Source organism: Ammospiza nelsoni, chromosome 3 (assembly GCF_027579445.1).
Source record: "Ammospiza nelsoni isolate bAmmNel1 chromosome 3, bAmmNel1.pri, whole genome shotgun sequence".
NCBI classification, from domain to species: domain Eukaryota; kingdom Metazoa; phylum Chordata; class Aves; order Passeriformes; family Passerellidae; genus Ammospiza; species Ammospiza nelsoni.
Genome location: NC_080635.1, coordinates 114,386,166 through 114,408,434, shown reverse-complemented (window position 1 = coordinate 114,408,434; position 22,269 = coordinate 114,386,166). Strand labels below are relative to the sequence as shown.

General features: G+C 49.3%; 1 protein-coding gene across 1 annotated transcript; it reads left to right on the top strand.

Moving 5' to 3' along the window:
* The first annotated feature begins 553 nt into the window (after window positions 1–553).
* LOC132071196 (interferon-induced very large GTPase 1-like) lies at window positions 554–7,913 on the top strand. The gene has a single exon (XM_059468610.1). It carries the CDS (start codon window positions 554–556, stop codon window positions 7,853–7,855), a length of 7,302 nt encoding a protein of 2,433 aa, XP_059324593.1. The 3' UTR covers window positions 7,856–7,913.
* The last annotated feature ends 14,356 nt before the right edge of the window (window positions 7,914–22,269 follow it).

Genomic DNA, 22,269 nt, shown 5'->3' with positions numbered 1-22,269 from the left:
AGAGGGTGCAGGATGCAGGCAGGGCTGCTGGATGGGCAGAGGGGCTGTGCCAGTGCTCCAGGGAGCCAGGAATGGCCCCGGCTGTCTGCACTTGTGGATGGAGGAGTTGTGCTGGGAGGATGTGGGTGATGGTGAAGGCAGCACCTTGTCCAGGGCAGGTTGTGTGGCTGGGTGAGTCTGTGTGTGCCTGTGCTTCTGTCTCTGTGTCCGTCTGTGTGTGTGCACATTTGTCTGTGTGTGTGTCTGTGTGTGTGTGTGTACAACATTTGTCTGTGTGTGTGTGTGTCTCTGTGTCTCTGTGTCTGTGTATCTCTTTCTGTTTGTGCAGTCTCTGGGATAAAGACTCACCTTCAGGGTTGATCCTGCAAACAGGAAAGCAACAGGCACATCCAGGGTGATGGGAAGGAGACCCTGGCTCTTGTGCCATCCCAGGCCTGGCTCCAGCAGCCTGGTGGGAGCAATCCTCAGGGCTGCAGCTGCTGTACAGCCTCTGCCAGGAGTCTGGGGTTTCTGACAACACCTCAGGGAAAGTCTCTGTTCTTCCTCCACAGCCATGGCTTCACAGGAGGACACACAGGAAGAGGAAGCAAAGACACAGCTCCTGGCAGAGGCATTTGAGAAGGAAGGACTGGATGCTGGATACTGGCTGCCCAAAGTGACACAGATCCTGGGAATCAAGTGCAGAGAAGCCCTGGAACATCTGGAATATAAAGATTATCTCAGGCTGGAGTGTGAGGTACGGCATCCCTGGGAGAAAAAGGCACTGCAGAAACTCCTGAAAATAACAGATGACAAAACGCGTGAGGAGATGCAAAAGCATAAATTGGAGAAGGCAAAGCAGAGACAAGATGAGGCCAACCAAGCTCTGAAGGATCTGACAGAAATGCTCAACAGTCACAGCCACAGCCAGGATGCTCTGAGGGAGAAAGCAGAGACTCTGTGGCGAGCCATGGAAATTCCAAAAGAGTTCTGGCCAGCACCAGAGAAACCCTTGGCAGATATGCTGGAGAGCATCCAGAAGCAGCTGGAGCAGCAGGAGCAGTCAGCAGGCAGTGGGAAGAACATCCCTGACACGGAGGTACTGAGGCGGGCATCAGGGGGATTGGCCCTGCAGGGCATCTACAGAACCAGCAGACCTGAAGATGTGCTGGCAAAGCGAGAGCAGCTCCTCAGGGTTCCTGAGGGATTCCAGCTCACCGGTCCGGAGCAAGGATCGCTGCTTGAAAGGAAGGAGTTCTCCTCCTCTGCAGCAGAATGCACTTTCACCAAGTCCATGGAGCAGCTGGGCTTCAGCATGAGCGTTTCTGCCAAATCCTCATTCTGGGGGATTAATGTGGGAGTGGGTGTAGATCACAGCCGCAGTTCGCAGTCAGAGGACACCCACCAGTCCCGCTCTGAGCAAAGCTACTTTTGCACCACCAAGTACCAGTACATCCCTCTGGCCTCCTGCTACTTCCAAAGGCATCAGCTTCGCCTCTCGGATGCGGCTCTGCAGGAGCTGCAAGACATGGAGCAGCTTTTGAGCTGCAGTCAGAAAGAAGACAACTCCACCTTGGTGAAGATATGTGAGAGTTTCTTCAGCAGGTTTGGGTCCCATATAAACCAGGGTCCCCTCCACTTTGGGGGCATATTCTGGTGGAAGGCGTCTACAGAAGGATTCCGAGCTGAGCAGCGGGAAGAGGTGAAGCGAGAAACATCTGAAGCACTGAACATCTTTGTTGGGGCCAGCTGGGGTGGCTTTGGGGCCAGTGTAGGAGGGACCCTGGATGTTTCCAAATCCAGCTCACAGGCTTCTGTCCAGGGAAAAGCCAGAGAGAGTTCTCATACAGCAATTCAGCTCTACGTGGTCAACACCGGGGGGCCAGCAGACACATCTTCCCTTCCTCAGTGGAAAACAGGGCTCGTGTCTGATAACACAACGTGGTGCGTTATCGACCGTGGCTTTGAGCTGATCCCAGTGTGGGATGTCATCCTGCGCAATCACTGCAAGGATTTTAAGTCTGCAGGCCAGATGAGCAGAGCCCTCAGGGCTGCTTACGAAGCACTGACGAATCAGAGCGTTGGCATGGTTTTTGGAGAGGAACTGGACAGTGCAGTGCAAGAGGCCAGAGATTTCATGGCAACTGTGAAGGCCTGGGAGGTTACAAAAGTGGATGAAAGGAAGCTGCTCATGCTGATGGAGCTAAAAGATGATCTGAGTGCAAAAACCAGGAACCCCAGTGTGTGGATCAATGTGTGCCTGTCAGACAAAGCCCTGCAGGACTTCCTGGTGAACATTGTACGGAGCTGCCAGAAGTCACCTCCAGAAAACACCACCTCTATCAAGGCAATGTTGAGGAGCCTCCTGAATCCTCATATCTACTCTGTCAAGGATTTCCCTGAGGCTTCCTCCATTATGCAATGGATCTACCAGACTGAGCACCCACTTCCCAGATCTCCCAAAGTCTCTGACCTTCAACAGCTCATCAAAACACTGCAGCAAATGAAGGAGCACATCCATGCTGTCACCTATGCACCAGGAAGCTCTGCTTCTGCAGTTCATGAAGCAAAGATAGAAGCCACCCTGACCAGCAGCCTTGCCATTTATTCCTTACTCCAGTCTCTCCAGGAACAGGCTCAGAAGGATATGGAACTGCTGGTGCTCTTGATTGCCACCAGCATAGGGTACCAGGTCGAGAGCAGCACTTTTCAGCAACTCCTTGGACACGCAGAAATTCAGTACATGGCCAAGGAAATGGAAGTGGCATGTGAGCAGTATGTGAACCTGAAGGAGCAAGATGCTGACAGAGCTGAGGCCTCCCTCCTGCTGACGGGTCTGACTGTGACACCCGAAAGTCAAAAGCTGTCCCCTGAGCAGAAGAGGGAGCGTTTGGTTTTTATGGAAAATCACATAAAAGGCTTATGGTCCACACGGATAAAGAATCTCCTCCAAAAGCACACTGGAGATGAAGACTGGGAGAGGCTGGAACGGGACTTGGACTCCTTGATCAATGGGTTCTTGGATGACAAATGGGATGAGGAGAGGATGCAGAACATACTCAGTGACCTGGAAGACACTTTTCCAACACATGAAGCCCCCAGTCAGTCCCAGTCCAAGTCAGAAAGCAGCAAAGCCAAAGAAAATGAAGCCATTTCAAACCAGGAATTCCTCCAGTTGCTCAAGCGCCTTGGACTGGAAAATCACTATCCAAGGAAAATGGGGATGGGAGATTTCCGCACCATCTGCAAGACATCTCTGCAGGACAGCCAGCCCAGCCAGGACAAGGAACTGCCACTATACTTCTTGAAAAAACTATTAACGGTGGATTACCAGGTGAGGTACCTGACTTGCTGGGAAAGGAGCAACCCAGGCCTTGCATCCATGCCAGAAACCAGAGAGCAAGAGCACCAGCAATCAGACTCCTTTGAAAACTTTTTTGATAAGCTGATGAAAGCAGCCCCTGAACGTGCAAACAGGGATGGCCATGTGCACCCCATGGACCTGCAGATGGCCATTTTCCATTGTGCTGATGACTTCCTGAGACAGACCCTGGCAACCAAGCTGGCGTTCTGCCAACTGGCGCTGCCTCTGCTGGTGCCCAACCCAAGCATTTCACGCATCGAATTCCCGCTCTATGCACTCAGCCAAATCCAAAGGAGCTGGAAAGAGGTGGAGAAGTCAGGAAAGCAGGCCCAAACAAAGAGTTTCAGCAACAAACTCATCTTTCAGACACACACACCCATTGTGTCCTTCATCCGCATTGGCAGCTCGGCCTCCTCTTCCAAGTCCCAGCTCCTCAACGCTGTGCTCAGCAAACGCAAACACGACACTTTCTTCCACCGCCACTGCAGAGGCAGCACCAGAGAGCGTTTGCTGATGGAAGGACTGGTGGAGATCGCCTGGTACTACCCTGGTGGAAGCCCTGATGACACCTTTGAGTGCTGTGTGGCTTTCTGTAACCTGCATGGAGATGCCAGGGATCACGGAGCACAGCTGCAGTTCCTGCAGGAGATATCTTCTGTCAACGTGGCTCTTGTGTCTGACTGGGAGCACATGGACAACAGGGGGAGAAAGCTTCTGCATGACCTGTGGCAGTCACAAAGGCCTTTGGTTTGTCTTCTCACAGAAAATGACAATGCTGCAGCTGGACAAGCCAGCAAAAACATAACAATAGGGATCAAGGACAGAAATGAAGCAGAACTGATGGACCAACTGACCAAGACAATTGGGAATCTCCTGGAAGGGTCTAATCCATGTTTTAGCCTGGAGTTCTGCATGGACAAAGCTCGCCAGCACGGATTCATAGTGGATGCAGATCGAGATGCGTGTGTGACAGCCAAAGCAAAGGCAAAGGAGCTGGTGGAGCTTCTGAAGAAAGAGAAGCTGTCTGAGATCAAATCCCAGCTGCTGCCACTTCAAGGAAAACTGTGGTACCAGTGGTGCCAAAAGGACAAAGAACTCACTCGCTTGCAGGAGAAGAGGAACAAGAGCGTTGAGCATCATCGGAGCCAAATTGAATATGAGAAGAAAGCAATAAGAAAAAAGCAACTTGAGCAAGCTTTCCCTCTCAACACACTGATGAAATCATTCCTTGGCTTTCTCCAGGTCCAGCCAGCAAACACCAAGAAATACTTCCTGCACTGGATGAAGGTCTTTATGCATGAGCTGTCTCGTGGTCGCCTTGAAGAACTGAGGAAGGACTATCACAAATTATGGTCTGAAATCCTGTCAAGAAAGAAAAGCAAGGAAAAGCCCAGGGGCAACGATGAGTTGCTGAGTCATTTGGATGCCCTCTCTGATGAAATCAATGATTCATCCATCGGCCTGGAGAACCTATTGAGAGAGTTAGGGCAGATTTATGAAGCTCTGGAAATAATGAAGTACAAGAAAGACAATTTTGTCAAACTGCCAGAAATTGCAGCAGATCTGATGGTTTCAGGGCACCCCATGGAGCTGATGGATGGGGACGCTTCTTACCTGCCCTTGCGCTGGGTGGGAGCAATCTTTGATAGCTTAATTGAGAGGCTGGGGGACAAACGAGTGTTTGTGCTCTCTGTGCTCGGCATCCAGAGCACAGGCAAATCCACCCTGCTGAATTCCATGTTTGGTCTGCAGTTCAACGTCAGCGCAGGGAGATGCACCTGTGGGGCCTTCATGCAGCTCATCCCAGTGGGTGAGGAGCTACAGCAAGACTTGGGCTTTGATTTTGTGCTGGTGGTTGACACAGAGGGACTTCGTGCCATCGAGATGTCCAATAAACACTCTCTGAACCATGACAACGAGCTGGCCACCTTTGTCATTGGTGTTGGCAACTTGACTGTAATCAATATCTTTGGAGAAAATCCATCAGAAATGCAGGATGTTCTCCAGATCGCTGTGCAGGCTTTCCTGAGGATGAAGAAAGTCAATCTTTCCCCAAGCTGCCTCTTTGTCCACCAAAACGTGGGGGAAGCAACTGCCAAGGAGCAGAACATGGAAGGACGAAGGCGTTTGCAGGAAAAGCTGGATGAAATGACTGTGGTAGCTGCTCAGCAGGAGTGCTGTGATGTCTCCTCCTTCAGCGATGTCATTGGCTTTGATGTGAACACCCACATTCACTACTTTGCTCATCTGTGGGAAGGAAACCCCCCAATGGCACCACCAAATCCCAAATACAGCCAGAATGCCCAGCAACTCAAGAGCAAAATCCTCCAGGCTGCCAAGAAGCAGTCACAGCGCAGCATTTTGAGGCTCTCGAGCCTGAAAGATCGTATTGGTGACCTCTGGAATGCTTTGCTGAATGAAAACTTTGTGTTCAGCTTCAAGAATTCCCTGGAGATTGCTGTGTACAGGAGACTGGAAAGTGCCTTTAGTCAGTGGACCTGGAGGCTGAGGAGTCACATCTTAGATATACAGATGAGACTGGTCAACAAAATTCGGAATGGGGACTGGCAGAATGTCACTAGAGAATACCTAGAAGGGCAGGTGCAAGAGACAAGTGATGCCATTGAGAAAGAAGTGGAAAAGTATTTCAGGGAAGACAAAGACTGTGAGACACTGGTCCAGTGGAAATTAAGCACAGTGCTTAAGCTGAAGGAATTAAAAGAGACTCTTCTTAATGAAACAAAAAAGAAATGTGAGAATCTTATTGAGCTTCAGAAGGAGCAGAAGAAACTGGATGAAAGGAAGCTGGACTATGAAGATGAGCTCCTGAAAAAGAGTAAGGACCTGGCTGTGACTCTGAAAGGGAAGAGCCTCAGTGAGAGAGAACTGAAGGACAACTTTACTCTCCTCTGGAACCAGTGGATTGCTGAAGTCTCCCGTGCTGCTCGTCCTCTGGAACGGGTGGATATTGATGCACAAATCGAAGATGTCCTTCTAGAGCACTTTAAGGAGCCAGGTTTTCATGCACGGATGAGGTCATTTCCCAGAGGCAGAGGATTTTCTTTTGATCCAGAGAAACACATCATGAAGAAAAAGTATTTAGGCTTTATCTCAGATCCCAGGAGCATTTCCAATGCTGATGTTATCAACTTTCAGCACATCACAGACAGCATCATAGCATGTGTTAAGGAAAACATTGCTAAGAAGGAAGAAGAGAAACGCGATTACAATAGAAATTTTATTCATGAAATACTGAATGAAGTACAGAAAGGTGTGAACTCTGTCCCCAGCAATGGGAAATATAATTTCAACAGAGATTACAGCATGGATTTGTCTCTCTATCTGTGCAAAATAGCAGCAGAAAGGTTTAAAGCCATGCACGAAGCATTCCAAAAGGCAAATGACCCAGTTGTGTACCTGAACAGCAAGAGAGAAGATTTCTTCCAATGTTTCCAGATTTCCTGCCAAGGAGCCACTTCTGTCACAACTTTTGCTGTTTTCCTTTGTGACAAGATTGAGCCAGCTCTTCGCCAGGCAGTCTATGAGAGGACAGCCAAAGCCATAGCTGAGGACATGCAGAAATCCCCAGATTTCAGGGGTAACAGAGCCAATCTGGAAGTTTGCATCCTGAGATACCTGGCAGAACAGGAAAATTTTGAGTATTTCAAGCAGTACGTTAGGACCCCAAGACAGTTTTTTCAGACTTACATTGAGACACGAATTAGGGAGCACTGTTTAGATGGGAGTCGGAGTCGGGGGGACTTTTTAGGGTCCTCCCTTGATATTCTCTATAACAACATTCTTTCAGCTGTTTCTTTATCAACCAAAATTGTCAAAGACAGAAAAGACAGAGAAGATAAAATCTCTCTCTGGCTGGATGAATTTTGCAGGGAACTCTCAGAGGTGATCAACTTGCCCAGAAGTGACCTGAAGGGCATTGAGCACCAGGAGGTCACAGACATTGAGTTCCTGAGCAGGGCCATGACAGAAGCTCTGCCTGACCTGAAGGAAAGGCTCAAGAAAGAATTTGCTGGTGCAGACCTGAGCTCATTTTCAGGGCAGACTCACACCATCCTGGCAGAGCATTTTTCAGGGTGCTGGGAGCAGTGTCCGTTTTGTGGGGCTGTCTGCACAAACACCATGCAGAATCACGATGGAGACCATCAGCTGGTCTTCCATCGCCCACGAGCTTTGACGGGACGCCAGTGGCATGGGACAGACCAGCTGGTCATTGATATTTGTTCCAACGCTGTTGTAAGTGATGTCTCTTTCAATGATCATCGCAATGAATGGTTCCCATACAAGAGATACCGGGATGCTGGACCCCCTTATTCCACTTGGAAAATTCTTCCTGACTCATCCATGCAGGCGTACTGGAAATGGTTTGTGTCTCATTTCAGGACACAGCTGGAAGTTTTGTATAATGGGAAATTTAAGGGCAAAGGAGAAATCCCTGAGGCGTGGCAGAGAGTTACCAAGCAAGAAGCACTGTCTGAGCTGGAGAAGCGTTAGGCCATGTCCATGGGAAGGAAGAACCACAACAGCTTTGCAGTTTAGGAAAACTTTGTACCAGTCTTTTACAAAATGCATTTACAATGATGATGCTCTCAAGTCCAGGAAAGACAATGGTATCCAATTGCTCCCAAATTTGATGAAATAAGGTGCATTACTTCACCCATCACTTAGCAACTCCTTTGTTTCATGAGGAAGGCAGAATACTCTTGCCTGTTTACCATAAACATTTCCCTCAGCTTTGTCCTAGAGACAAACCAAATCCCCTCCTTTGGACAATTGGCCTTGTGGCCAAGGCTGAGCCAAGGGCCAGGGATAGGGCAAAGGGCAGCACTCAGAGCACCCCTTGAAACAACTTCTGTGAGACAAGAAGGGACAGTGCCCCAGAGGCAGTTTTCCTGCAGCAAGGAGCTGTCCTGCTTGGAGAAAGGCCTGCGGAACCTGATGCAAGCTCTACACTGGCTGCAAGCTGGGCTGCTTGGCTTTTGGGTGTCATCCTTCCCTCCCTCATTGAAGCCTCCTGGATCAACTGAGGCTGTTATCCCAGCAGGAGCTGTTGTGCCTGCAGGCTCAGGAGAGCAGTGACACGACTGCCCCAGGCTCAGGCAGTGCTGTCACTCCCTGTCTCAGGGGTGCTGTGTCTCCATCCAGGGCAGCCGCTCCTGCTCAGGTGCCTGGGGCTGCTGCCCTTCCCTCCCGCCCTCAGCCCCAGCAGGAGCTGCTCCTGCCCTTGGCCCTTCTGCTGAGCAAAATCCTTTGGAATGGCCCATGTGGAGAATCCTGTGTGCCAGCACCTTCAGCAGCAGCCCTCGGGGCAGTGCTGGTGCTGCCCAGGCAGGCTGGTGGCACCAGAGCCGTGCTCTGGAGAAGGTGGCACCAGCTGGCTCTGCCCCAGGGAGCTGTGGGGGCTTTTGCTGTGCAGGTGCTGAAACCCTGCTGGCAATGGGAGGGCCAAGCCCTTCCTGGAAAGCTGCTGAAGGGCTGCTTCAGCCTCATACCCTGCAGGCTCTATGTGAAAAATGCATATTACATGCTTGGCTCTTTGCAAATATTAAAATGAATACTACATATGTTATGTTGGAAAATTATGTTGTATTAATCTCTTTTAAGTAGTGTGGTAAGTATAAATTTTAGGCTATAGCATAATACAAAATAGAAACTATGTGATGGATGATACTTTTCTAAGTAGCTCAAGGAATGGATAAGAGAATCAAGAAATTCTTCGCATAGAGATAACAGCAACAAGACACCAAAAACCCAATAGAAAAATTACTGCCTCCTTCTTGGGAAGAACCAGACTTTGAGCGACCAAGACGATTGATTTACAAGATGAAGAGGAGAGTTGACAATAACCAGAAAAGACCCTGTGTTTGAAAATAATTTTTGCATCATGTATGAGATATATGAATATGCAATAAGCTATTGCTTTTAAGGATTAATCCTTTGTTAGTAAGATGGGCTTTTGCTTGGCAGAAGGAGTAAAATGCACCCAGACATCTGTAACTCTTTGCTTTTTATTGTCTTCTATTGTCCTACTCTGGTTGTCCAAATGCTTATTGCTCTAATTTGTTATTACTATTTTCATAGGTATTTCATTACTATTAAACTTTTAAAATTTTAAAACAAGTGATTGCTGGTTCTCCCACTCTGCTAATAAAGGAGTTGATTTGGACTGCTCTGTGTCTCCTTTGTGTTCAGGGGAGCCACAGCTCTGTGTGCTGCAGACAGGCAGGGGACAGGGGGTGGCACTGGGGAAGGGGATGTGACAGCAGAGGCTCTGCTCCATTCAGGGTCTCTGCTCCAGGAGCAGCTTCACTGTCTGCAGGGACAGTGAGAGGGCAGGAAGCCCCAAACCACAACATGCAGGGAAATCAATGTCGGTGGCAGGTGCCAAGGGAGGCAGGGCTGGGAACCAAGCCTGGCCTGTCACACACAGGGAGGGCTGAGAAGGTGGATCCCAGCGAGGTTCTCTGCTCTGGAGCTGCTCAGCTGGGAACCTGCAGGACCAACGGGGAATGGACCCAAACCTTGCCAAGCCCAGCCCTGGCCAAGCAGACCCAGAGCCGGTGACAGGAGCCAGAGCTGGGCCATGTGAGCGTGTGCTGCACAGGTGAGTGCCAGGGACTGGGGACACCTGGCCTTGCTGTGTTGCTGCCATGGTCTGTAAGAAATAACGATGTAGTCATTGCCCTTCACTGTCATATTGGCTTTTCCAAATTATTTTGGTATAGTACAGTTTGTAATCACTTTTTAACCGCTTTTTGTACAGTATAATTTGTCAGCCTTTTTACCATAATCCCGGTGTAGATTATATATTTTTGTGTGATAAATATACTTTAGGCTCCTGCAAAACACTAAAATAGAGACTATTTTCTGTTTATTATCACAATAACTGTTGCAGAAGTGTCAGAGTGGTCACAAGGGTTGCAGGATGAAGAGAGAGACGAGAATGTTGACCTCATGTTCAGAAGGCTTGATTTATTATTTTATGATATATATTACATTATGACTATACTAAAAAGAATAGAGGGAAAAGTTCTCAGAAGGCTAGCTAAGCTAAGAATAGAAAATGAATCAAGAACAAAGGTCTGTGTCCCAGCAGAGATTGAGACCCAGCTCATCCAAACATCCACCAGAGACCAATCACGGATCCACCTGTTGCATTCCACACCAACATATAAGCGTTGTTTACATTTTGTTGCTGAGGCCACAGCTTCTCAGAAGGGGGAAAATCCCAAAGAAAGGATTTTTATGAAAAGATGTCGGGGACACTGAAGTAGCGACTGGTTTTTATTTTTTTGGTGTAACTAACTGACAGTGGTGAGTATAACTCAGATAACAGTGTGAAACAGATAATATTGATTTCATGTACTTGTGGAGTATCTTATCCATATGATAAGATACCACTGAAAAGAACCAGGCTATCAAGAACTGTCAAACCATGGAACAGGGTGTCTGGTGAGGAAATAAAATAAAAATTTCATCTGCAGAGTGGCGCATGCTTTAAGAAGACGGATCAAGTGTCGAACCAAGCACGAGAATTCCTGGAACATGTAAACTCAAAGGAATGTTTGAATATGTATAATCCTCATGAATATGAACTTGACCAATGTAATGAAAAAGTATATATGAAAATTGTTTTCAGTTAATTGGTGTGCTTTTGGGATCCTATTACAGCGATGAGGTCTTCATGGTGAGAGAGAAGGACGAGAATCTTAGTTCATGATCAGAAGGCTGGATTTATTGATATATGATATATAATACATTATTACTATACTACAAAGAATAAGGAGAGAAGTTGCAGAGGCTGCTAAGCTAAGAATAGAATATTAAAGAATGAATAACAAAGTTCTGTATCCAGGGAGTCTGTCCCCAAGCTTGGTTCTGTGATTGGCCCTCAACTGTAAACACGGAACATGATCCAATCACAGGAGCACCTGCTACATTTCACAGCAGCCGATAACAATTGTTTACATTCTTCCTCTGGGGCCTTTGCTTCCCAGAAGATGCACAAATCCCAAAGAAAGGATTTCTGTGAAAAAATGTCTGCGACATCTCACCTTTCTAAATTGTATAAATGAAAAGAAAAATGCTGATGTGAAATGAACAGGAAATTTCTTCACCTGTAAAATATACAATACTAACAAATCACTAAAACAATCCTACAATCTAAGAAAATGCAAAAAACAATGCAAAGAAAGTTCAAGTCCAAGCCGCTGAGTTTCAGGAACAGTCCATGAGCTGAAGTTGTTTCTCTTGGGATATCTGAGAATCCTTTTTGGTCCTGAAAACAGACTTCTGCAAAGGTCCCATCAATAGTTATCACAAACCATTGACAGTCTTACAACAATTTCAAACAATGTGAACAACTTTTAGAATGTCCTTTTCTGGCCCTTCAATGCTTCAGTGCTTCAGAGCTGCTGCTTCAGTGCTTCAGAGCTGCTGCCCACTATTTTCAATCTTTTTTATTTAATTTTTTTTTTTTTTTTGATTGAAAAGGAAAAGAGCAGCACCGAGCAGAGCAGTGCTAGAGAAGGTAAGGCCCTGGGGGGTCCTGGCCCATGATGGACCAGGAACCCCAAAACTGGCCCAAAAAGGGGGACCAGGACCAGTAGGAGAAACCACAACTCCCAGAAACATCAAGAGGCCAAGCAGTAGGCCTGGCCCAGGAACTTCCTGAGCCCAACAGCCCAGGCCAAACCCATGAGGCAGGCTCTGCATTCCCACAGGCCTGCACCCTGCTGCCAGTGCAATGGCAGCACAGGTGGTGACACGCTTCCTTTTCCCAAAACCACTGAGGCATGCCAGCAGCAGGGAAATAGAAGCCTTCCCCAGAAATCCCATCTGGGGTCTGGAGATGTTTGTTTCCCACAGCAAACCAGCTATGGTCTCCTCATCTGTGCCCTCTTCGCCTGCAATGCAAATAATGCATTGGTTTTGTCTCTCATCTGCCCCATGGCTTCATCCCACCCCCTCTGGGCTGGGGATCAGAGGCAGAGCTCTCGGGATGCACCCACCCCCCGCCACTAGGGCACAAGAGAGGTGGCAGAGATGGCAGCCTCCATGGGACAATCCCGGAAAAAACACCCCCCAACCCGCCGAGAACGCTGATCTTGAAAGCAGGCAGCCGGACTGCCTCAACAGTCAGCTGTCGAGTACTCCCCACTCCACGGAAAGGGAGGCCAGCCTCCGGGGCCACTGCTACAGAGGCAACTGGACCGGTATGACCTGAGCTCGAACAAGCCACCGGTTCCAGGGCAGTCTCTGATGCCGACACGGAGGACAGAGTCTCCGACAGCGGCAGAACTGCTGGGGCAGCCTGTGAAGGCAGCGGGGGGCAAGCCAGAACCGGGGAGGGAATCATGCTAGATGTAGGAGCAGCCGTGGGCTGCTCCAAGGTTCCCGCAGGTTCGGCGCCATCTTCAACACCATCCTGAACAGGGACCATCTTGGCTTGAGGCAGTGAGTAGTGTTGTGGTGTGTTTTTTAAGTTTTTCTGCTTGCTCCCCCAGTTGGTGTATCCCCCCCTATGTTCTTGTAAAAGTTCTTGTGAGGTTCTTCCCCTCACAGTTTTCCCGCCACTGTTCTCCTGCCAGTTTAGTTTCCATGGTTACCCCCTCCCCCTTAGCTGTGAAGCTCCTAGGTTATGTAATTTCTCCTCCCCCTTCCTATCCTTATAAGTCAAGTTTTTCTCCTCCCTGTGCCCAGTCAATCACCCCTGCTCCTCCCTCAGTTCTAGAGGCTTCTTCTCTCCGGGGGTTGTGGTGGCTGTGGTCCCAGGACCCCTCCTATACTTTGTATTTATTGGTTGTTCTTGTATGTCCATTAAGTTCTGTACCTCCCACGTTTTTCTGTTATTGGCTAGCTGGGCGTCCCTCCTTTCCCCACCCCTCTTCTTTAAAACCTTGTTGCACCCCCTGTTCCTCGCCATTTGCTGGTCAGTGCCCTCCCTGTGGTTGGTTCTGTCCACCTTCAATAAACCTACGTTTTCACCCCAGCAAGTGGCCGCCTCCTTTCCTCGGCTCATAGGCGCGATTCCATCCACGTCCGCAATCCAGCCCAGCCCGAGGCCAGGACGCCGAGGGGGGCTGGACCTCAGATGCGCGGAGGCGTCGGCCGCCTTCACCCAAGCCAGCCGGACCTCAGGGCGACGTACGCCCTCACACAGAGTAGGCCGATGGAAGCGGCGGGGGGGGCTGAAGGGGCTGCAGAGAACTCCTCCGCTGAGTCGGAAGCTGGAGACGCGTTGTCGTCGTCTAGCAACTCAGGCACAGGAAGTGCTGCTCCTGCATTCTCAGACGCAGGTGCTGGCAGGGGCAGGTAGGCCTGTGAAGCCATGGGCTGGACTGCTTGGAGAGGCGGAGATGGGATCACGCAGAGAGGCGGCACTGGCAGGGGCGGGGGGGCCTTTGGGACCGGTACCACCCCCATCTCTGAGCGGGGCAGGGTCCAAGAAGCCGGCTGGGGGAGCACCGTCCACTCCCATCCCCCCTGCAGGGGAGAAGGGGGGGGGAAGAGAAGGCTCCATCTGTGCAGGCTCTGGAGAAAGAGTAAAAAAAACTTCTTCGCGCGGCAAAGTTTCGTTCCCCCCCCCGCCGAGAAGCAGGGGGGGCTGGGAAGCAGAATCTCATCCCCCACCAGGTCTTCTCCCACTGGGGACGGTGGAAACGAGGTCTGCCCATAGCAGTTAGAAATCCATGGAAAAACAGCTGCTCTCCTTTTCAAAACTGGGAAGAGCTTTATAAATGCTGGGTATACAGGAGGCAAAAGACGTCCCTGACTGTCGACGAAATAAAAGATGGAATTCATGCACTCCCAGACGAAAACATCCAAAGCGTATAGGGCATCAGTAAAGAACCCAAAAAGGTCTGCCCATCGAAAGAACTCATAGAGATCTATTTCTGACAGAAAAAAATCATCTTCTCTACACCATTCTTGCCAGAGGGCAATAAGGTTCTCCTCTGAAGGAGAAAAACGAACCTCTTCCTGCAAGGCATGTGTCTGCCATACGAACAGCCACAAACTACGAAGGGCTGAATCCTCAGGGATAGAAAAACGAACAGTACCTTTTGAAAGAGTCCAGATTGCTCTGGTCAGCTCCGCGGGTATGCTGCTCTTGTCTACCGTGTTTCCTGAAGGTTTTCCCGAAGAAGGTTCACTTGTGGTCAGCCTTGGCTGTGAACTCTGTCCAAATCAGGATCTTCAGTTCTTCAGCTCCTGGCTTGAATCCACTTCTGTGGTCACTTCAAAGCAACCATCAAATGCTACACATACAGGATTTTACCCAGTGCAGCAATTTGCTCCTCTGGTCTTATCAAATTAATTTTTGCTCTGACACGAGGGGTCACCAACTATTACAGTGATCTGAGGAGGTCACTGGGGTGAGAGAGAAGGACAAGAATCTTGTTTGATGATCAGAAGGCTGGATTTATTGATATATGCTATATAATACATTATTACTATACTAATAGGAGTAAAGAGAGAAGTTGAAGAGGCTTGCTAAGCTAAGAATAGAATAGAAAGAATCTATAACAAAGTTCTGTGTCAGGGGACTCCATCCCCAGCTTGCTCCTGTGATTAGCCCTCAACTATAAACACGGAACATGAACCAATCAAAGGTGCATCCTATTGCATGCCACAGCAGCCGACAACAATTGTTTACATTCCTCTTCTGGGGCCCTTGCTTCCCAGAAGATGCACAAATCCCAAAGGAAAGAATTTCTATGAAAAAATGTCTGCGACAGGCTGCAACCTCCAACAACTTGAGACACCCCATGGGAAATTCCTATGTGCAGTAATCTGTGGCTCTCTGGGCTTTCTATGGGTTCTTTCCAGCTAGCTCGAACCCAAGCCCACACGGCCTTGCATGGACAGAAAGTAAGAGACGAGAAGCGCTCTTCTTCACGTGGGGACAAGAGTCCTGTTTATTGGCTTGGGATGGGACGCTCCGCTTCCAGCAACCACCAGGTAGAAAAGAGAGCTAACAATGCCTGCAGTGGGGTTTTATAACCGAGGATGGGGGCGGGGAAAGAGGACCCAGCCAATGGGATAACACTGGGGAGGGTGAGGGGAGGGGTATCCATGGGACAAACCACCAGGTGTGTAGAAAGGGGTTCATGGGGAGAGACCACGTGATGAGAAAGGGGGAATAATCTACATGACATACCATACTCAGTACAAACTTCCCATCGCCCGGTGCAAAACAACTACTAAATAAACTGTTTAGTGCAATACAACACCTATGACCTTTCTCTTTATTCAAATAAAGCAGCTGGACTCCTCTGTCTCCTTTTTGGACATGAACATCTGGTGTTTGTGGATTAATTTTCGTGACAGTTGGGATCCAGTCTTGGATCACCAGGTGGAAAACGTTGATCTGCTTTTCCTGGTTGCACATTTTGAGCATAAACTCATTCTACCTCTTCCTTTGACTTTGCTACCACCACTGTCTTCTCATCTATGTTCAGCAGTGTATCTAAAACCACCTGAATATCATTCCAATCGGGACCCTGGTTCCTTAAAATGGTCTCAAATGCCTTACTTGCCTTCTGAGGATTTTCCCTGCAAGTCCCTACCAAGTCCTTCCGGGACCTCAACTTGGTTCTGAAAAAGGCATCGTTACCAGGACCAGTCCATCTGTACCTGCCTGAGAGGGGCTTGAATTTCCCCCTTTCCTCATTTTTTCTCTCTTCTCCTGAGCATATTGTCCCTGCCACTGGCCTAAATTCCTCTAAATCTGTGTCTGCCGTCCTTCCTCTTCATCCACAGGATTGGGGAGCTACCAACATTTTGAAATCCTCTTCCTCTCCTGTTGTGGGTTTGGGTTTTTTCAGGGCATTTTCTCCCATTTGTTATGTGGAAGAAAGACACTGTGAGGGAAGGAGGTTATCCAGAAGACAAATTGGGGGCAATTAAAAAAGAAAAAAATGGCCAAGCACTCACATACCACTGTAGTGGCTTGGCCAGGGGAACAAGAGTTTGGGAGTCATGCCAGGGGAAGGGGGAGTAGGTTCTTCAGGAGTGGTGGCATAACACCATGAGTTGTACTGGGATGGAGTCTGGGACTCTGTCTGGGATGTGGGGGCTGGTTTATGGCCGCTTTTTTGGCTCAGCGGTTGAGGATAGTGGTCGTGTATGCTATCGACAGCATTTGGCTCCTGCAGGAACATTGCTACAATTTAGCTTTCTGCCCTGGGTCTGCCCAACTCCACTGCTTCAGCCCACTGCTCCGGGGATCCTGCCACAGTTTAGCCCCTGTCCTGGTTTGAAATGGGAGGAAATTCAGGGAAGTGATGCAAAGATTTTTGTGTAACTGACAGTCTGTTGAAGCACCAAGAAGCTGGACATGCCTCTGTCAAACACACATGTTAAAGATGAAAAAACTCGGGAACTGTCTCAGGTGGCCATTTGAAGAGCCCAGGTGTGATGTTAACCCTTTCAGTGTTTCAATCCTCCTTTGAGTGAGAGAAAAGAACAAGATGCAAGCATGTAAAGGAACAGCATGAATACATCGAGGTCAGTGAAGAAGAAGTTAAGTCCCAGATGGAAGGGGTGAGGAGATGCCTTGTTTTTGGAGCTGAAATTCTCTTGTAAACTATGGAGAAAAGACTCTTTTTTTTTTTTTATAATGTATGAAACTATGGGGAGATGAAAGTGTTCAAATTGATATCAAGCAAAGGCCTCCATCCTAAGATAAGCAGATGTTGAAATAGCAGTGATCCCATGAGAAGTTTAAATGGAGAGAGAAGAGTAGACCTGTGCTTCCTGGAGATTTCTGTTCCCAAGGATGGAGATTATTTTAGAGATAGATAATGAGAATTTTTCCTTTGAACAGCTCATCTTTAAAACAATACTCCATAAGTTGACATGGCCCATCAACAAGCTGTGGGGAGGCTTGTGAAAATGGGAAGGATTTCCTGATGGCAGGGTTTCCTAGGCGGCTGTTGTTTGGGATGAAATTGAGAACCACGAGAGAACTGTTTTTTCCTCTAGTGGAGAAGTCTCCATAACCTTAACAAGAGAGACTTCTATCCCTAAATGAACTGAAAAAAGACTATTTTCAAGGTGGTAAACTGACTGGAAATTTTAAGTTTTGTTTCTTTACATTATCAGTGAAAAATAAGAGGTTGTCGGGGGAGGAGAAATGTTCTGAAGGGTTTGTTTTGATTCTCACTACTTTTTTTTTCCTTTTAGTAACTATTAATAAAATTTTCTTTTTACCCTTTTAAAGTTTGGAGCCTACTTTGCCTTTTTTTCCCTAATACTGTCTCACAGCAGGAAATGAGTGCACTGGTGATTAACCAGTTCTGAAGCCCACCACACTCATGGACTCATTAGTTAGGAAATCTCAAAATTGGGGAAATCTGACATTAGCAAACCAAAACCACTATGCAAAATTACTGTTTCTGTCTGGTTTTGAACTGAAACCATGACAGGAGGGTTCAGACATGGTTACACCTGTTGACTCAGAGGGAAGGGGGGAGCCGAGCGCCATGGAGAGGAATGGAAAAGGCATAAGAGGGGCCATTTTGACACACGAGGGCAGGAAAACTTGGAAGAGAAGAAGACAAGATGGCGAGGTTGGCCGTGTTGCCAGCACCATTTTGTGGGATAACAGCAGCATGGGGAGATGGAACAAGGTACATGGGCATAGGGACAAGGTTGAGGGGAAGGTCCAAGATGGCATGGCCAGTGTTGTCCTGGCAATGGGATAGAGGGGATGGGGGAGCATCAGGGAGACAGTAGCAAGCCTGTGCAGAGTAGCAAGACCCTCTAGCTGATTACCCCTCTTGAGGGCAAGGGGGTTTGGGGGCTTGGGAAGAGGATGGAGGGGAAGGAATTTTGAACGAGAGACCTGAAACTTTTCCCAAATCATTCCCTGAATCATTCCCCATTTTTACCATTGACTTAACAATAATGTGAAACAAAGAGTAAAACTTCCCCAAACAAATTAGAAAGAAGACACTTATGGTTAAGGATATAAACCTCTTAGGATTCCCCTTAGAAAACTTGAATTTCCCTGCTACAAGAGCACTCACAACTTGGAGATGAATGTCCCTTCAAGGAAGACTAAGTTTAGGACAGGTAAGTTGGTTTCACGTACTCAGGCTTCTCTCCCACAACCAGAAGTAAAAGGGGAGAAAGAAAAATTGAAAAAGGTGACCCCAATATATATATATATATATATATATATATATGTGTGTGTGTGTGTGTGTGTGTGTGTGTGTGTGTGTGTGTGTGTATATATGTATGTATATGTATGAAACTCACTGTCTTTCTTCAGGTCAAACTAAACCCACTGGGTGGGTGGTCACTTGTTGACCAGCTTTCGGGATTTTCCTAGCTTCTTTGGAGGGTCCTGGTCACCCTTCGGATAACACTCCTTAGAACATAAGTGGTTCGTCTCAAGGAAGTGGCTGTTCTGAAAGCAGCTTGTGTCCAGCAGCACAAGGCTGGTGGAGATGCTTCTCCAGGGACCCCCTATACAGGGTCCCTGTTCGGGCGCCACTTGTCACGGCAGGTGGAAACGGTAGAGAAGCATGTTTAAAAAAGATGCCCTAGGTGCACAGACACATCTTGCTCTTGCTGAGTGATTTCAGCTCTTGGGTGATTTCAGCCAGAGCGGCACAGAAGGAAGGGACGGAGTCTTCATATGGGGTTCCACAGAGGGTCTTTAAGGAGCTCCTACAGCAAAGGGGTCCTGATTAAGAACTCTCCAGGCAGAGAGAGCAGGGATTTATATAGGGATAGCAAGCAGGGGACAGAACATCAGAATGGATGAGATGAGGGCACAGGGGTGGAACAAAGGGGAAGGACCAATAGGATAAATAGAACCAACATACAGTAACGATGCATTCTGGGGGAAGCTTTTTGTCCTCACCATGACTAGAGAGGTTGTTGCTTAAGGGTTGTCCCTCAAGGGGAGTGTGGTAAGATTCTCCTCAGCCAATTGACCAGCCTCCGCATTTCCCCCTCCTCTGCTCAACTACAGCAGAAGAGCATGAGTGCAGTTTTCTTCGTGGGTATCCTGGTTTTTGGCCAGTGTCAAACCATGGCAGGGGGTTGCAAGAAAGCCAGGGTTTTGGTTCGAGGCTCCAGCTAGACATTGGGGTTTCAGGGTATGGAGAGTTCTGCTGTGAGACCCCAGATTAGGGGTGGTATCAGGAAAACACAGGGTTTAGGAGGATAGCGGCAGTGAGACCCGAGGTTTGTGGGTTGGGGGGACTGCAGAGAGAACCAGGATTTTGTGGCAAAGGCTTGAATTGAAACCTGGGATTGGGAGGGCTGTGGGTGCAGCAAGGACCAGTGTGGTAATGGTGGGACCATGTGAAACATGGAACACTACCCTTTCTTATGGGGCCACAGTGTCACTGGGAGCTTCTCCTCCTCCTGGGCTGGGATCCAGGGAGACAGTGGTCACTTGTTGATGCATCCAGTGAGCTCTGGGGATGTCCCTCAAATGAAAGTACTGCAGAGGGAGCTCTGGGTTTCCTGGGGGCAGGGCCAGCCCAGGAACTGCCGCCATGGACCTCAGGACTGCCATTCTCCTGCCCCATGGCTGCTCCATACAGTCATATCCATGGGACCCACATAATTCCTGTCTCCTTGTGCCAAACCAGATATTGTTCGGGCAATTTTAGCCTGGGGAAAGTGGCTGATCCAGCACAAATCTTGGTACTGAGTCAGATATTCCAGCCTTGATTTAGGCATTGAGGCTTGATGTGTGCACCCTTTCAAGCTTCCAAAGCTGGGTTACCTTGTCAGACTCACAAATGGGGCTGGAAGAGACCTTAAAGCTCATCCAGTGCCATGCCCTGCCATGGGCAGGGACACCTTCTACTGTCCCAGGTTGCTCCAAGCCCAGTGCAGCCTGGTCTGGAACACTTCCAGGGTTCCAGGGGCAGCCACAGCTTCTCTGGGCAGCCTGTGCCAGTCCCTGGCTGTGCTCCAGCCTGTAAGATATGCCTGGAAAAAGCTCTCTGGCCACACACCATGGATTTGGAGAAGAGACAATGGATTTGGGGGGGCAGTGGAGGAGGCAACATGTCCCCAGAAGGGAAGGAGTCTGTCCTTGGAGAGGAGCTGGTGTCCCTGGAGCTGACAGAGCAGGAGCAGAGGAGCTTCATGCAGGATGATCCCCAGCCTTCTCCAGCCCTGGCTGGGTCACTGCTGCCATGGAGTCAGGAGTGCAGATGGTTTCAGTTTGCAGTGTGCAGGTTCCTGCTGGCTGGGGTGAGGCAGGAGTGTGCTCCTGCTGTGCCAGGCTGGCAGGGGCAGAGAGGGAATGGTTCTCTGGCTGCTCCTGAAGGGACACTGAGGAGCTCCTGACCCTGAGGAAGCCGTCCAGCACAAGGTGCAGTGCTGGCAAAGAGGGGGTCATGGTTTCATGGCGCTGGGTAAGATTTCCTGGGGGTGCTGGTGCCAGTGGTGGACATGAGCACAGGTGTGCCAGGTGTGCCAGTGGCCAAAAGCCCTCTGGGCTGTTCCAGGTCTGGGGTGGCAGCAGGGCCAGGGCAGTGCCCGTCCCCTGTGCTGGCACTGCTGGGGCACCTCCAGTGCTGGAGGCAGCTCTGGGCCCCTTCTGACAGGAGAGACCTGGAGGGGCTGGAGCGTGTCCAGAGAAGGGAATGGAGCTGGGAAGGGAATGGAGCCCCAGGAGGGGCTGAGGGAGCTGGGAAGGGGCTCAGCCTGGAGAAAAGGAGGCTCGGGGGGACCTTGTGGCTCTGCACAAGTCCCTGAAAGGAGGGCACAGCCGGGAGGATCAGGCTCTGCTGCCAGGGAACAGGGACAGGACAAGGGGAAATGGCCTCAGGCTGGGCCAGGGCAGGCTCAGGGTGGACATCAGGAGGAACTTCTGCATGGAATGGGTGCTCAGGCCTTGGCAGGGGCTGCCCAGGGACATGGTGGAATCTCATACCCAGAGGTGTCTAAGGAATGCTTAGACACAGCACTCGGTGCTCTGGGCTGGGGACAAGGTGGGGATCAGGCACAGGTTGATCAGGATCAGGCACACGTGGGTCTGGGAGGTCTTTTCCAACCTCAGTGATCCTGGGGTTCTGTGCCTGTAACCCTCCTGCAGCAGGGAATTCTTTGGCTGGAGGAAATATCCCTCTGGAGACAGGCTCAGCTGAGCTGGGAACAGAGGGACCAAATCCATGCTCTGTAGGTGATGTGTCCCAGCCCTGCCTGGCAGCTGCTGAGGCTTCCCCTGAGGCCGGACAAATGCCAGCTGTGTCTGCTCCAGCACTTGTGACTTGTCAGCCTGGGGTAGGTGATGGCTGGTCCTGGCAGGCTGGAGGTCTCAGTATCCAAACTGCAGTGGTTGTTTTGCGGCTGTGGAGCAGGATTTGTGTGTCCACATGCCCAGGAAAAAGCAATCCAGGCCCCCTGCTCTGCTTGGGTGTTGAATGTCCTCTGCCAAACCCCAGCACTGTTACTGTCAGGTGTGGGGTGTCCCCTGCCAAGAAAGCTGCAGCCAGGCCCTGTTCCTGCTTTGCTTCCTCTGCTGGAGAGGTTTCCAAGAAGGCCAGGTTGGATGGTGCCTGGAGCAATCTGGGACAGTGGAAGGTGTCCCTGTCTTGGAATCGGGCCACCACTGCTTATCTGGGAATAGCATCCCAGCCCCTTGCAACTCTCCCAGGGTAGAATTCCTTTCAAATGTCTCATCTATCCCTGCCCTGTGGCAGCGGAAAGACATTCCCCCTTTTCCCATCCTTTCAGGTCTTTCTACAAAGTCCCTCTCGTCCTTTTTTCACATGTGTGAATATCCAACTCTCACAGTTTACAATATTATTACCAGCAGTCAGCACAGGAGTTAAGGGTCAGTGATCTGCAACAGACAAATGTAGACTGTGAATTGGTGTGGAATTTTTAGCCTATATTAATTATCTGACTCCGAAAGGATGGTTTCACTT